The following is a 14340-nucleotide window of genomic DNA, read 5'->3' on the forward strand; positions in this document are numbered from 1 at the left end:
GGTCTCTGAGGGCCAGAGATCATAGGTTTTTTTCCCCTCTCTCTTTCCTTTCAAGGCAGAGTTTCTCTATATAGCTCTGGCTGTCCTGGAACTCTCTGTGTGGACCAAGCTGACATATATGCAGAGGTCAGAGGACAACTTTCAGAAGTTGACTCTCTTTCAACCATGTAGATTCTGGGAATTGAACTCGGGCCATCAGGTTTGCTCGCAAGCACCTTTAGCCTGGAGCTATTTCCCTGGCCCTTTAAGCAAATTGTTAAAACACTATGAACATATTTGTTTTTATTTACCTAGAGCATGTATTACATTGGGAGTTTGTGCCAAGCACAGAATACACAAGGCCCATCTAAAAGAACCAAAAATAAGTAAAGAACCCAAATAAAATAAGGAAGTAGTGGGGTAAGTGCTTTCTGCTCTGTGTCGCTCAGGATGTTTGAGGGGCTACCAGAAAGATTATTGCGCTCGCAGGATCCCCAGCCCTGGTAGCCCAAGGGCAACCAACCAGGGCAGCAGAAACTCTTCTGAAATCACCCAACCATACACAAAAGAGACTTTATGAAGACAACAAGCCTGCAATGATTTATTCTCCTTTACTGGTCATTAGCATTCAAGTTACTAGGTAAGTTTTTTTCTCCGTGCATGTGAGTCCACAGATTGGAGAAGCCTGGGTCCCATCCTACAAAGTTCTCAACGGTAGAACAGAAGTACAGCTGCCTCAGTTATCTCCCGGCTACTGCTGTACGCAGTGTGAGTTCCATATCCACTCCAATCAAATGCAGAGAAGTCTCCACACTGTCTGGGGTTACCTTCTGGGAAGAAGCCTCCTCCACCGATGCAGTGCTGGAACACAAGGAGAGGAAGGAGGAATGAGAGGGTCAGCTGGAGATATGCTTTGGATATGAGCTGCCTCCCAAATGGTGTATGGACTGATCCCCAGTGTAAGTAATAATGACATCAGGAGAAGGGATTGAATAGGAGAACTCTGCCTACACCACTTGGTTCATTGTTGTGTCCACAGTTTTGAACTGACTATTGGGAGGTGATGGAGCTGTGGAAGTCGGGGGGTCTGGTTAGAGGAAATAGATCACCGAAGGAGTGAGTGGCATGTTTTTGAAAGATATCTCACCCTGGCCTTTCCTGGTCTGACTTGGCTTCCTTGTCACTCTGAAGTGAGCCATACTGCTGTGATGTCTTTTCTGCCTGTGTCTGCCCCATTGTGGATTTAGAAGCAATGGAGCTAAACGACCATGGGTTAAAATCTCAGAAACCATCAATGTAAAGAAGCCCTTTGTCTCATCATGGTTCCTATTGCTGTGATGAAACATGATAACAAAAGCAACTTGGGGAGAGAAGGGTTTACTTGGCTTATGCTTTCACATCTCTGTTCATCACTGGAGGAAGTCAGGACAGGAACTCCAACAGGACAGTAACCTGAAGGCAGAAACTGATGCAGAGGCCATGTTGAAGTGCAGGTTAATGCCTTTCTCCTCGTGGCTTGCTCAGCCTGCTTTCTTATAGCCCAGGGGTGGCACCACCCAGAATGTGCTGGGCCCTCTTTCATCAAACTGTAATTAAAGAAAATGCTCTAGAAGCTTGCCTCTGGCCTGATCTTATAGAGACATTTTCTCAATCAAGGTTTCCTCATCTCAGATGACTATAGCTGTGTCAATTTGACATAAAACTAGGCATCACACCTTTTTCCTTTTAAATTCTTTCTCTCAAGTATTGATCAGAGGCAAAAACTGATGAGTCCAGAGACGCCTTAGTAGCCAAATTCTGTGCACTCCTTGTCCCTCACCAGGCTCCCCATTGGCAGTGTTGACATAATTGACTGATAAAACCCCTTCTGTTCACCTTAGTGCATCGCTGTCTCTTCCTACTTTTCCTTCAACTTCTCTGAACCTCCGTTCTCAGATTCCCTGCCTAGACTTTGCCTTCATGAATTGCTTAAGTGCCACTTCCCAGATGGGGACACATTTATAACCCTCCTTATATTTTGTGTAACCCCTTTGGTTTTATTTAAGAACAATTCATTGATGGCTTAAAATCCCTATCTCCCACCCAGATATGTATGTATGTATGTATGTATGTACGTATGTATGTATGTATATATATATATTTTTTTTTTTGGTTTTTTGAGACAGGGTCTCTCTGTGTAGCCTTGGCTGTTCTGGACTTGCTTTGTAGACCAGGCTGGCCTCAAACTTATAGCGATCCACCTGCCTCTACCTCTCAAGTGCTGGAATTAAAGGCGTGCGCCACCACCGCCCAGCTCAGATATTTCTTAAGACTTAAAGATAAGGCTACCATTTCAAAGCACTGCTCAGGGCCTTCCACTCCACATGACAACAAACAAACAACAACAAAACCCAGTTACTATAGCCACACATGACCTAAGAGTAGGGATTTAATTGGGGGAAATTCGCAATTTTATGTTAGTAGACAATACAAATCTTGTGGGAACACCATCATAAACAGATGCTATCATTGATCAAAGTGTGTAACATTGAGTATGAGGAGACAGCTCTGTGGTTCAGAGCACTTGTTGCTCTTTCAGAGGACCAAGGTTTGGATACCAGAACCCATATGGGGCTCACAACTGTTGTAACTCCAATTCCAGGGAATAGAGTGCTCTCTTCTGGCTCATGGGTACCAGAAACTCTTGTGCAGGCAAAACACTCAAACATATAAAATTAAATAAATACATCTAAAACAAGACAAAATAAAGTCCCATCCAAATAAGCAAGTAATATAGGGGCTAGTGAGATGGATCCAAGACATCTCACTACTCTATCAGATAATGGAAGTTCAGATAGATCCCAGAACCCAAACAAAAGAGTTTAACTCCAATCCCCAGGGATCCACTGTCTTCTTTTGACCTATGTGATCACTTGAATTCATATACCCATGTGCACATATACAGATAAAAATCAAATGAATGTTTTTAAAATATCTGGCATCACACGTATGTATATCCCTCCATGATCCAAAACATAATCAGCATCCAGACATCTTGATTTACTACTTGATTATTCACTCACTCAAATGAAAACCATGAGACTAGATGAATGCAGTAGCACACGCCTGGAATCCCAGCACTCAGGGAGGCAGAGGCAGGCGGACCTCTGAGTTCAAGGCCAGCCTGGTCTACAAGGCAAGTCTAGGACAGCCAAGGCTACAAAGAGAAACCGTGTGTGTACAAAAAACAGAAAGGAAAACCACAAAAGTATTCTAAATGTCCTCTCTTCCCATTCTCTGTATTCAACTATTAATAAATTTAAAATCTTTGGAACTCATTAGTGCTCAACGCACCCCCCAAAAAAATTTTATAATACTAATTCAGGTTTGCATTTGGACCATGGAAGCCATTTCTAGACTTGTTTCCTTGTGCTTAGTCTTTCTTCCATTTAGCATCTGTCTCTTTTATTTTACCAGTATCATTTTTGAGAAAAAGAATGCTTGACCCAGTCTTATCTTCCCTTTAAAGCAGTGAGGTGGTGCTCAACACTTATATAGTCCAAAAACCACTGCTGTGATATGAAAGTCTTTTCCTGAGCTAGTCTGTGTTAGCATTTCCAAAATGAGATCATCCTGTATCCCCCATCCATTGTACGTAGTAACATTGACAACAGCTTGCTACTCCCTCAACATCACATACTCTGCCCATTTCATCAATCCCCATGATAGGCCCACGGTCCTCCTTGACAGCAAAGCTGCCTCATCCTGACTGAGTGAAGGACAAGCTAATGGCTGAGGAATGAATGAACACTGAGGTTTTTCAGGAGACCTGGATCCCAGTGAATATACTAATTTGGGGGGGGGGGCAGGGTCTTAATATACAGCTCTGGTTGACTTGGAACTCACTATCTAGACCAGGATGGCCTCAAACTCACAGAGATCTGCCTGTATCTGCTGCCTGGGTGCTGGGATTAAAGATGTGTACCACCATGCTTAGATAGAACATGCTAAATTATTACAGCTTTCACTGTGACAATAAAAGGGATCCATCTTCACCTGCCCATGGCCACAAAGTATTAAAAAACAAAACAAAACAAAAAAAGCATGAGTCTAATAATCCCAGGCTCAGAAGGACACTGGGTTGCTGCAGTTAGTTGAGATGCCAACATCCAAAAAGAGAAGGTCCTAGTGATAGAAAGGGAAGAGAAAAGCCTGAGTGAGGTCTACCAGATGTCCAGTAGTCTTCTAGTAACCCTCAACATAATGAACATCTGTACAACCCCTGGAAGAAATTGGAAAGGATACTCTGAAATCTCAGGCCTGGGTGGAAAATGGCAATACCAGGTATCTCTCTAACAATTTCATCCCCAAAGCCTTCCACAAGACTTCCTAAATACAAGTGTCATCCTAACTCTAGGTAATGAGTGTTTTCTCCTAAAATCTAAGCAAACAGCAACAGTGCATTAGAACTTTGTAACGTTGCTTATGGTCTTTAGTAAGACAGAATAACTGTATCTAGAGAAGTTCTGAACCCTGAGACCAAGCAAGGTACAAGGAAAGGTCACGCTCTCACACAGGTGCACATACTAACATGACAGTGTACACAGATGCACCCTGGCAAACTCAGTCTTATTCATGAGCTTCTTTGGTCACTATCCAGACTCACAAGTTCAGTGTTACATCCAGTGACCTTCATTCCAGCACACAGGGCGTTGCATGCTCTCTCGTTATTAAACACTCTGAATTGGATGTATCCTGCAGTGAATTCTCCTGAAAATGAGAGACAGAAACCAGCATTCAGGGAAAATGCTAGAAACAGGTGTGAGCCCAGAGTTTGGTGATGCCAGAAGTAGAATATATCTAACATATCACACATTGGAAGAGCCTCATCTATTCCCACCCCCAGAGCCCAAGGACCAATCCTTATTTTAAAAAAAAAAAATGCCTTCATCTGCCTGAGCTTGAATGAAGAAATTTATAAAACAGGAAATGCTCTACTGAATATCTCCCAGGGCTTGTCATAGCAGTTGGCAAATGCATTCATCCTGGTCTTGTCACATTTATCTTGCTAAGTTTTCTTTTAAAGCCTTACATCCTAATTTTAAATATGAAGAGCTTTGGATTATATAGCACAGGCTCAACATTTATATGTGCTATATTTGGATTTATAGTAAACAACATAGCAATCTCTGTTCACATGTGCACATGAACCTGGCCTGTTCCTAAGGAACCTGTGACTGGTATTAGGGTTGCTAAGAGTAAATTCCAGAACCAAGTGTCCCTAGTACAAATGCCAACTCTCCTGCTTATGCCCTGTGCTCTTGGGAAAGTTACTTAACCTTCAGTTCTACCGATGCCTTAACTGGGTTAGTAATAGTTCAGAGCGCAAGGGTAATCATGGGATAGAAGTGCAACAAACACAAACGTTCATAGAAGAGAAGAGGGCTGCAGTGGTTGGTAAATGGCGGTTACTTATCAACACCGAACTGGCCACATGTCCTGCAGAGGGTTCAGAAGAGCATTAGAGACTCACTCTGGCCAATGGGGGAGTAATAAGACGCTGTCTTCTGAGCATCACCAAAGTCATAGACCACAGGTAATGCCGGGCCATTGTCAGTCCAACACTTTCCTCCTCCGTATTTCACCGGGTATTTCTACAAGGAACATAGATATCGCTTGGGTTAAGGACACAGAATTGGGATTCCCAGGAACACTACCCTTCATGGAGGGCACAGCACGTGCCCAGTACCTGAGACTGTTTCCAAACCAGTCAGATAAGAAAAAATTCTTCCCTTTGTGTCTCTCCCACACTCGAGATCTCTCCCTCCCTCTCCCTTGCTCTGTCTCCTCTCCCCTCCTCTCATCTCTTCCTCTTTCCTCCTTCCCTCCTCATGCTGCTCCCTTCTTTTCACTTCTCTCCTCCTCTCCTTTCCACAGACTACCCCTTGCCCTCGCTGGCTCCACATTCCTAAGGGAAGCATCATGACACTTTAGAGTTAGACAAACATGGAATACAAGCCTGTGGGATGATGGTTCCAACCTCAAACTCCTGCCTCTCTCCACACCCATGAGAAGCGGCCTCAGCCAGCCATCTTGTTACCTGGTAGAGGCCAAACAGATTCTGGCCCATATGCTGCAGGAAGCCAGTGAAGGTGCGGTACCTCAGCAGGGCGCTTTGCTTCCAGTTTCGCAGAGGAGTATTGTTGGGCACATGCCAGATCCCTAAGTTCTCAGCCTGGATGTCAAAGTAGCCAGGGTTCTGGAAAGCAACCAACACTGAGCCTGAGCAGAGCGGGAGATTTCACTTAGCGAAAGACCCACATGCCCAGTTCTCAGCAGAGCCGATATCTCTGGACTCTATATGGACAGCCAGCCAGCCATGCTCAGATACCTCCATTTCCAAGGATAACTGCCAAGGTCCCACTGCCATCGCCTACTTAACCTATATGTCTAGATGGGTTAAGTTAGGATCCAAGATAAGTCGTTTTCACGTCCCCAGCCCTATGTCAAAGGGCAACCTTCCAACCCTCTCACTCTCACTCTTTCTCAAGTGGCTACAGAGTGTACCAACCTTGTAGTCATCACTTGTGGCCCCCTCAGCAGACCCAAATATGTTGTAGTTGGCCCAGTTGCCATCACCCTCTGGGTAATCTATCCTGCTGCCTTGCTGACTGGACCAGCGATCGCCCACCGTGCACTTCCCTTGTACGCTGTTCTCATGCACGCTGGCCACCAGGGTCCAGCCGCCGCCGGCAGTGGTCATGTCACAGAAGGTCTGATAGATGACGCCACTCTCCGTGCGAAGGAAATAGAGGCCATCTGTAGAGAGAACCAGTCCACAGTCCTCTCGCGTGGGGGCTCATGGTCCATCTCAGCTCCAGAAGCAAAATGGCTCTAGGAACTACAGACATGGCTAACGCCTCACGCCGAGTGTCCTACCACATGTGTCCTTGGGGATACGGGGATTTGTCTGAGTTAGAGAGCCATGCTTCTGTCACTGAGGCAGAACACAGGATTACATAAATCAACAGTGATGTTTCTCCCAATGTTAAACAGTATAATCAAAGGACTTAGCCACTCCACTCATTATATATGCAAAGAACTGGGAACAGGGACTCAGATATATACACTCGTGTGCATTACAGTCCAGTCACAAGACCCAAAAGGCAGCAACAACCCAAGTATTTCTCTATAGAAAAAGCAATAAGCAATGCACTGTGCTGTATATTATACAGAATAAGTGTTGAGTGCTTTCCTGTATATCCTGTAGATCAAAGAGGATGAAGTAGGCTGGAGAGATGGCTCAGTGGGTAGGGACAAGCACCACTAGCAGAGGGCTTGAGGTAGGTTCCCACACTCACATTTGGCAGTCAGTGTAAGAGTGCCTGTCACTCAGCTCCTGTGGACTAGATGCCTTCTTCAGGACTCTGTAGATACCTGTGCACACATGTAGTACACATGCCCACATGCAGACATGTACATATAGTAGTAATAACAATAGCTTTCAAAAATTAACTATTCTACAACATGTGTGAGCCTTGAAGCATGCTGATGACATAAGGCAGAATGCTGGAGAGATGGCCCAGCGGTTAAGAGCACTGGCTGCTCTTCCAGGGGTCCTGAGTTCAATTCCCAGCACCCACATGGTGGCTCATAACCATCTGTAATATGATTTAATGCCCTCTTCTAGCTTGCAGGTGTACATGCAGGCAGAGCACTGTACATAATAAATAAACCTTCTTTTTTAAAAGAAGGCAGAGCCTGGCGGTGGTGGTGCACACCTTTAATCCCAGCACTTGGGAGGCAAAGGCAGATGGAACTCTCAGTTCTAGGACAGCCTGGTCTACAAAGACAACCCAGGATAGCCAAGGCTACATAGAGAAACACTGTCTCGAGAAGACAAAGAAAAGAAGGCAGATTACTCGTATGAGGTAATAATAACTGACAGATTCATAGTAGAAACCAGAACAGCAGTCCCCAGGGACTATGGGAATTTGTTGCTTGGTGACTACAGAATTTTTATTTAAGAGAATGAAAACTTTCTGTAGATGGAGAGTGGTGAAAGTCGCTCTTGCCTCTGAAAACCCTTAAAACTGGTTAAGTGGCAATTTTTTTAATCCACTATGTATATTTTTATCATATTTTCTATATCAAAAAATAAAAAATTGAGCTGGAGAGATGACTCAGAGGTTAAAAGCACTGGTTATGGTGCTGCATGCCTTTAATCCCAACACTCTGGTGGCAGAGGCAGGTGGATAGATGTGAGTTCAAGGCCAGCCTGGTCTACAAATTGAGTCCAGGACAGCCAAGGCTACACAGAGAAACCCTGTCTTGGGGGCAAAAAAAAAAAAAAAAAAAGCACTGGCTACTCTTCTAGGAATTCTCAGTTAATTCCCAGCAACCAGATGGTAACTCATAACCATCTATAATGAGATCTGGACCCCTCTTCTAGCATCAGGCATATGTGTAGGCAGAACACCATATACATAATAAATAAACTATAATATATATATATGATATATATACATATCACCATATACATAATAAATAAACTATAATATATATATATATGAATGACAGGGAACAAAACCTAGTTTCCTAGCTGGGTTATTTGTTTGAGGTTTTGAGACAGGGCTTGTGGCTTTCAATTTTGTGCCTTAGGCAACCAAGCGCTAGGATTCCAGTGTGCTGTTTACATGCTTCCTTACTCACCTTGTGCTCTGGCGTTCTCCTGCTTGATTTCCTTGCAGCTTCTGAACAAAGAAGGGAAAGGAGGGGCCAATTTGTTGGCATCCACGTTATCTTTAAAGAGAAAAGATGCAGAGTTTCAGTCTTATGCAACACCAAGCCTCCCCTTGTCATTCATCCTAAATCACTGTGTGAGTCCTCGTGGCCTCACGCTGAGAGTCAACGAGATCTGTAACTGGAAAGAAAGACAAGAGATTTGAAGTCATGGGCAGCGTTGTGTCCAAGGCCCTGAATAAAGCGAAGTCCAGCTTTGCAGGTAGAAAGAAATGCAGTGAGTCGCCTAGGGAGCCGGAAGCGTGGGTACTGCCCATCAACAGTGCAGAGACTTGACCGAGAGACCAGAGAATGAGGAGCTTTGCATATTAGCTCCAGCTCGGCAACGTCCTCTGAGAGTCCCAAAGGGTGGGAGCAAACAAGAGCTTTGACGTCAGAAGTACTCAGGTCTAAGTAGCTAGAACAAGTCAAGTAGTTTGGAGGTTGCATTTCCTGTATTCCCTAGTGCCTACAGTCAGGCTGAAAAACACCAGCTCCTGGAGATCAAGTAAGATGGCAGTTAGGGACTTATTTTTTCCTTAAAAATACTAAAAATTTTTTTAAAACTTTAGAAAATTAAAAAATAAAAAAAAGCAGTGAAAAGGTATTACATGTTTTAAAATACTATAGAGTTCTCGTAGAGAACAGAACTGAGGAAAACATTCTCTGGCCACTGAAACCCTAAAGCTAAGGTCCTCAGCTTGAGGAGTGACTGGGATGGGACACAGTTCTTGCAGAAGTCCCTCTATAGAGGGCTACACACAGGCACAGAATCTGGTCCAGGACTTACCTCAGCAATCTCCCTGACACAGACCAATTTCTTCAAGAGGCAATAAGCATCCAGCCTATATCTCAAAAGCATCATCTCTATGAGGCTGGACTAGGTAGTATTTATATGTTTGAGAATACATATATCCACAATTAAAGAAAAAGATGCCTTTACTTTGGTAGAGAGTAGAGGTAGAGGAAAAAAAATTTAAGGCGTGATCAGGGGAGCTGCAGTGGTGCATGTCTTTAATCATGTCTTAGAAAGAAAGGGGGGGAAAAGTCATGATCTCTGATCCTCAGAGACCCAGATCCTGGAAGCAGCCTAGTCCAGTGCTGTTTCTAGAGGTGACCTGGGGAAGCTGCTCCTGTAGCAAGACTCACCTGCACTGCACCCTGTGGTGACAGCGATGATGAGCAGCAGGAAGCTGAGGTGAGTCATGGTCATCTAGAGAAAAGCATGAAGAAAGTCAGTCTCTCTCCTGCCCATCTTTTCTCCTTATCCCTGTCTCAGCTCCTATCTGGTCCTTCAACTACTCAAAGGCCCCTTCCCTTGTTTAACTCAGCACACCTTTGCCCTAACAGTAATCTGAGCCAAAATCCTTTCCCCCTATTCAACAAGCAGCAGCCACCTTCCCTCCGTACCTGGCAGGATTTGCGAGTTGCTAGCTGAGTAATGACAGAGAACCTTTCCGCTGAGGCTCCTGTATGTGTGAGGCTCTGGTCCTTTTATGGGAGAAGGCAGCCCAGTGGCACACAAGCTTCCCTTCTGGCAGGATGCCCAGTGCAAATACAGCATGTGCTTATTACAGGCTAATTCTGTGGTTAGTGACAATATTTGTCTATGGTGGTGGTGGTGGTGGTGGTGGTGGTGGTGGAGGTGATGGTGGTGGTGGCGGCGGCGGCGGCGGCGGCGGCGGCGGCAGTGGTGTGAGGTAGTGCTAGTGGTGGAGGGAATGATGGAGGTGTGAGGTGGTGGTAGCTTTGGTGGTGATGGTAGAAGTCGAGGTGGTAGCAGTGGAGTTGATTAAGGTGGTGGTGGTGGAGGTGATGGTGGTGGTGGAGGTGATGGTGGTGGTGGAGGTGATGGTGGTGGTGGTGGTGACAGTGGCTGTGGTGGTGATGATGGTGGTGGCAGTGGCGGTGTGGTGGTGTTGGTGGTGATGGTGGTGATGGTGGTGATGGTGGTCAAGGTGATGGTGGTGGTGGTGGTGGAGGTGACGGTGGTAGTGGAGGTGATAGTGGTGGTGGTAGAGGTATGAAGTGATGGTGATGTTGTTGATGGTGGTCTTGGTGGAGGGGGTGGTGGTGTGGTAGAGTCAGAGGGTGTGGTGGGGGTGATCGTGGTGTTCATGGTGGTGGTGGTGGTAGACATGGAAGTGGTAGTGGTGGTGGCAGTGGTGGTGGTGGTGATGAAAGTGTGGTAGTGGTGACTGAGGTGGTGATGGAAGTGGTGGTGGGCATGGTGGAGGCGGTGGTGAAGGTGGTGATGGTAGAGGTGGTAGCGAAGGTGATGGTGATAATGGTGAAAGGTTTTGTGGTGGTGGTTTTTGAGACTAGGTCTCGTGTAGCCCACAGTTGGGGGGCTGTACAAGAGGAACAGTAAAACAGCCTTAGAACTCACCAGTTACTACAAACACAGTGGGAGTGCCTGGGAGAGGCCGAGCCCAGAGGACTGTGTGTCCTGAGGACTTCATGCTGTTTGTGGAAGCTCTGCTTGCTGCCCTTGCGGTCATCGTGTCCCTTTTCGTCTATGAGCTGTATATGAAAACTCCAAGGGGGTCTCCAGCCCCTCACTGGGCAGTGTCATTGGCACTTACATTATTAGTAATTGATCTGCCGGGGCAGACTAATGATTAAACCGCCACCGTTAGAAAGAATTTAGAAGTGTAGATTGTTAGCAGGGTTAGGTTAAGATGTTTTTGCTAGTGGCCTTGATGTAGAAAATCTTGGGGAACAATTTAAAGTTCAGAGAGGCAGCCTCTTGATTGCTGAGTGAGGGGTGTTTGTGTGACCATGGCATGGCTCTCCCGCTGGGGCTGGGCTGGTGAGCAAGAGAACGATTAGTTTCTTGTACCCGGTTTTGCCCTCAGCTTCCTGATATGACTTAAGAAAAGCTTGTTGGTGAGTAGATGTGCACCTTGAGGATTTGAAGTACAAATGACTGATTGTGTTTTATACATAGGAGTTTAGAGTTGAGATTCTCTGAAGATTCTTTATAAGATTGCTTTTTAAGATAAATAATAAAAAAAAATGATTGATTGCTTCTTTGTAAAACCACAAATTGCAGCCTGCCATTAACAGAAACTGGCTGAGAAAAAAAAAAAACCTTGCTTGCTTACACTTTGTTAACACATAGCAAGTTGCTTAGATACGGTTATATTGGGTTCTTGGGAATAATTTGTCTTTTTCCTATATTTCATTTAAAAAATGTTTAATCAAGGAATTAGGGAACATGATGGATTTTTTTAACTCATGGTAATTATTCACTTAAAGAAAAATAGAATGCTTGAAAGATTTTGCTAGGATATATAAGTTGTGAGATAAGAAAAAAAAAAGGTTGTTGGAGATTGTGGAACCTCGTTTCACCCACCGTGTGTGTGTGTGTGTGTGTGTGTGTGTGTGTGTGTGTGTGTGTTCCTTCACTTTTTCACCAGCCCCAGAGAGTTAAGTCCTACTCCCTCAGAGAAGAGTCTGGTAAGTGACTCATCATGAACTGCATACTCCTCTTCAATTTATCTGACCCATCCAGGCATCCACAATGGATGTGCCTGGAAGGGGCAAAGCCCAGAGGACTGTGTGTCCTGAGGACTTCATGCGCTGTGGAGTTTTGACAACCCACACTGCCTCAAACTCACATATAGCTGAAAATGACCTTGGCCTCCAGATCCTCCTGCCTCTACCTCCCAAGCGCAGGAACTATAGGTATGTGCCATCAATTCTGGGAGTGAGAGGAACGTAAAAAACATTCAGAGCCCTGGGTCCCATGCCCATCACTGCATAAACCAGGTGTGATGGCACACATCTGTAGGGCTTGGTAAATGGAGGCAGGAGGATAAGAAGCTCAGTGTCAACAGGGTCATCCGGCTAGAACAGGAATACAGCATAGATGATGCCACAGAGCTGTGACAGCATGCACAAGACTGGCATGAACTCAAGCCATACAAGATCCCAACATGGACAAAGGAAAGTGGGCACAAGATTTCACTGCTAGCCAAGAAGCTACTTGCAAGCAGCACCTGTTCAGAGTTGTTGCCATCAGTTTCCCCCTAGATGGAATGACTCCGGGCGTAGCAACCACACTCCAGGGCAGGCCTCCTGCACAAAACAGACTCCATGTTTCTATGTGTGCTTTCCTTGTTACAGTTTGGTGATTTGTGTGTGTGTGTGTGTGTGTGTGTGTGTGTGTGTGTGTGTGTGTGTGTGTGTGATATGGGGTTTCTCTGTTCTCTGTGTATCCGTGTGCCAGAGCCCACTCTGGACAATTATCAAACAGACCCTAGATCAGGGAGTAAGGACTAAGAAATAAAAGAGCCAGGCGTGGTGGCACACGCCTTTAATCCCAGCACTCGGGAGGCAGAAGCAGACAGATCACTGTGAGTTCGAGGCCAGCCTGGTCTACAAAGTGAGTCTAGGACAGCCAAGGCTACACAGAGAAACCCTGTCTCGAAAAGGAAAGAAAGAAAGAAAGAAAGAAAGAAAGAAAGAAAGAAAGAAAAAGAAATAAGAAACTGAGGCACAAGAAGTAGTCAGAAACACAGGATAGGCTCAAGAGGACCTGCAGTCAATACTGCACAACCCCTTAACTTCACTCACCAGTTCAATTTACACACATCTCAGGCATGGGGAAACAAAGCAGAAGGTCGCTCTAGGAGATAATGCTGGCATTCACATGGGGACGGGGTGGGGGAGGGTTGGAAGTATGTGTGGGCCTGAAGATGAATCTTATGAAGAAAGGCTCTCTCCCCCACACCACTCCAACCCACCCAGCATCTGCACCTCCAGATGGCTTGTAATGCTTCCTTGTTTTTAAAATATATGTGTGTGTCTTATCATTCAACAAACACATAAAGAGAGTGAGTAACGACAAATACAGAGGTTAATGAAGTATAGAAAAGCAAATATCTGTGGATTGCCATCCAGATCAAGAAATAAAATATTACCAGCACCTCAGAAGCATCAGTTACATCCCTTCCCCATGACAAGCCCTTCCCCCCAAGCCCCCTCCCCCACCCCCCATCTCCAGCCATTACCAGGCCAGTGGTGAGCAGTTCCTTGTGCCCATAATACACTGGCAGAAACACTGCCTTTGTTGTTGTATGTCTGTAGTTTGGTTTGGGTTTTTTTGTGGTTGGTTTGGTTTGGTCTGGGTGCTTTTTCATTTGAGACAAGGTCTCACTGTGTAGCCCTGGCTGCCCCTAAATTCATAGAGATCCACCTACCTCTGCCTCCAAGCTCTGTGATAGAAGGTGTGCGCATCACACCTGGCCCCATATGTAAACCATTTGAGATCTGCTTAAATGAGCACACACAACACATGCAAGTCCTCGGTGTCTTTATTTAAATTACATTGTAATTTATCACTTCAGGGGAAAGGTGTGTTGTTGTTGTTGTTTGTTGTTGTTGTTGTTGTTGTTGTTGTAATGGAAAAGAGACTTGAAGGGACAATACACTGTGGTGAGGGAGGAACGATGGCATCAGTGGCTGTCAGCTGTGGTGGTAGCTTGCTCCTCACTCATGTGTAAGCAGATCAGAGAGCAGAGCAGATAGATGAATTCAGATGCTCCAACAAGCATCTTTAAAATATTGAATGGTACACACCTTTAATGCCAACAT

General features: G+C 45.2%; 1 protein-coding gene across 1 annotated transcript; it reads right to left on the reverse strand.

Annotated features, from left to right (window-relative positions):
- Positions 1-581: 581 nt before the first annotated feature.
- LOC311595351 (intelectin-1a-like) lies at positions 582-10217 on the reverse strand. The gene is made up of 8 exons (XM_084777975.1): positions 10150-10217; positions 9889-9952; positions 8671-8760; positions 6530-6777; positions 6059-6217; positions 5492-5612; positions 4625-4728; positions 582-840 (listed from the first exon to the last, which is right to left on the reverse strand). The coding sequence occupies exons 2-8, from the start codon at positions 9950-9952 to the stop codon at positions 688-690; spliced, it is 939 nt and encodes a 312-aa protein (XP_084634101.1). The 5' UTR covers positions 10150-10217; the 3' UTR covers positions 582-687.
- Positions 10218-14340: the final 4123 nt, after the last annotated feature.

The sequence above is a fragment of the Acomys minous genome, assembly GCF_964271855.1.
Source record: "Acomys minous genome assembly, chromosome: 1".
Lineage (NCBI taxonomy): Eukaryota > Metazoa > Chordata > Mammalia > Rodentia > Muridae > Acomys > Acomys minous.

Bases quoted from the DNA above. Each gene is read 5' to 3' on its own strand.
- LOC311595351 (XM_084777975.1), bottom strand. From the start codon at position 9,952: ATGACCATGACTCACCTCAGCTTCCTGCTGCTCATCATCGCTGTCACC. The intron at 4,729-5,491 runs GTGAGTCTCTAA...TCTCATTTTCAG, and splicing joins TTACTCCCCCATTGGCCAGA to GAGAATTCACTGCAGGATAC. The intron at 841-4,624 runs GTGAGTCTGGAT...CTTGTGTTCCAG, and splicing joins CTGGATGTAACACTGAACTT to CACTGCATCGGTGGAGGAGG.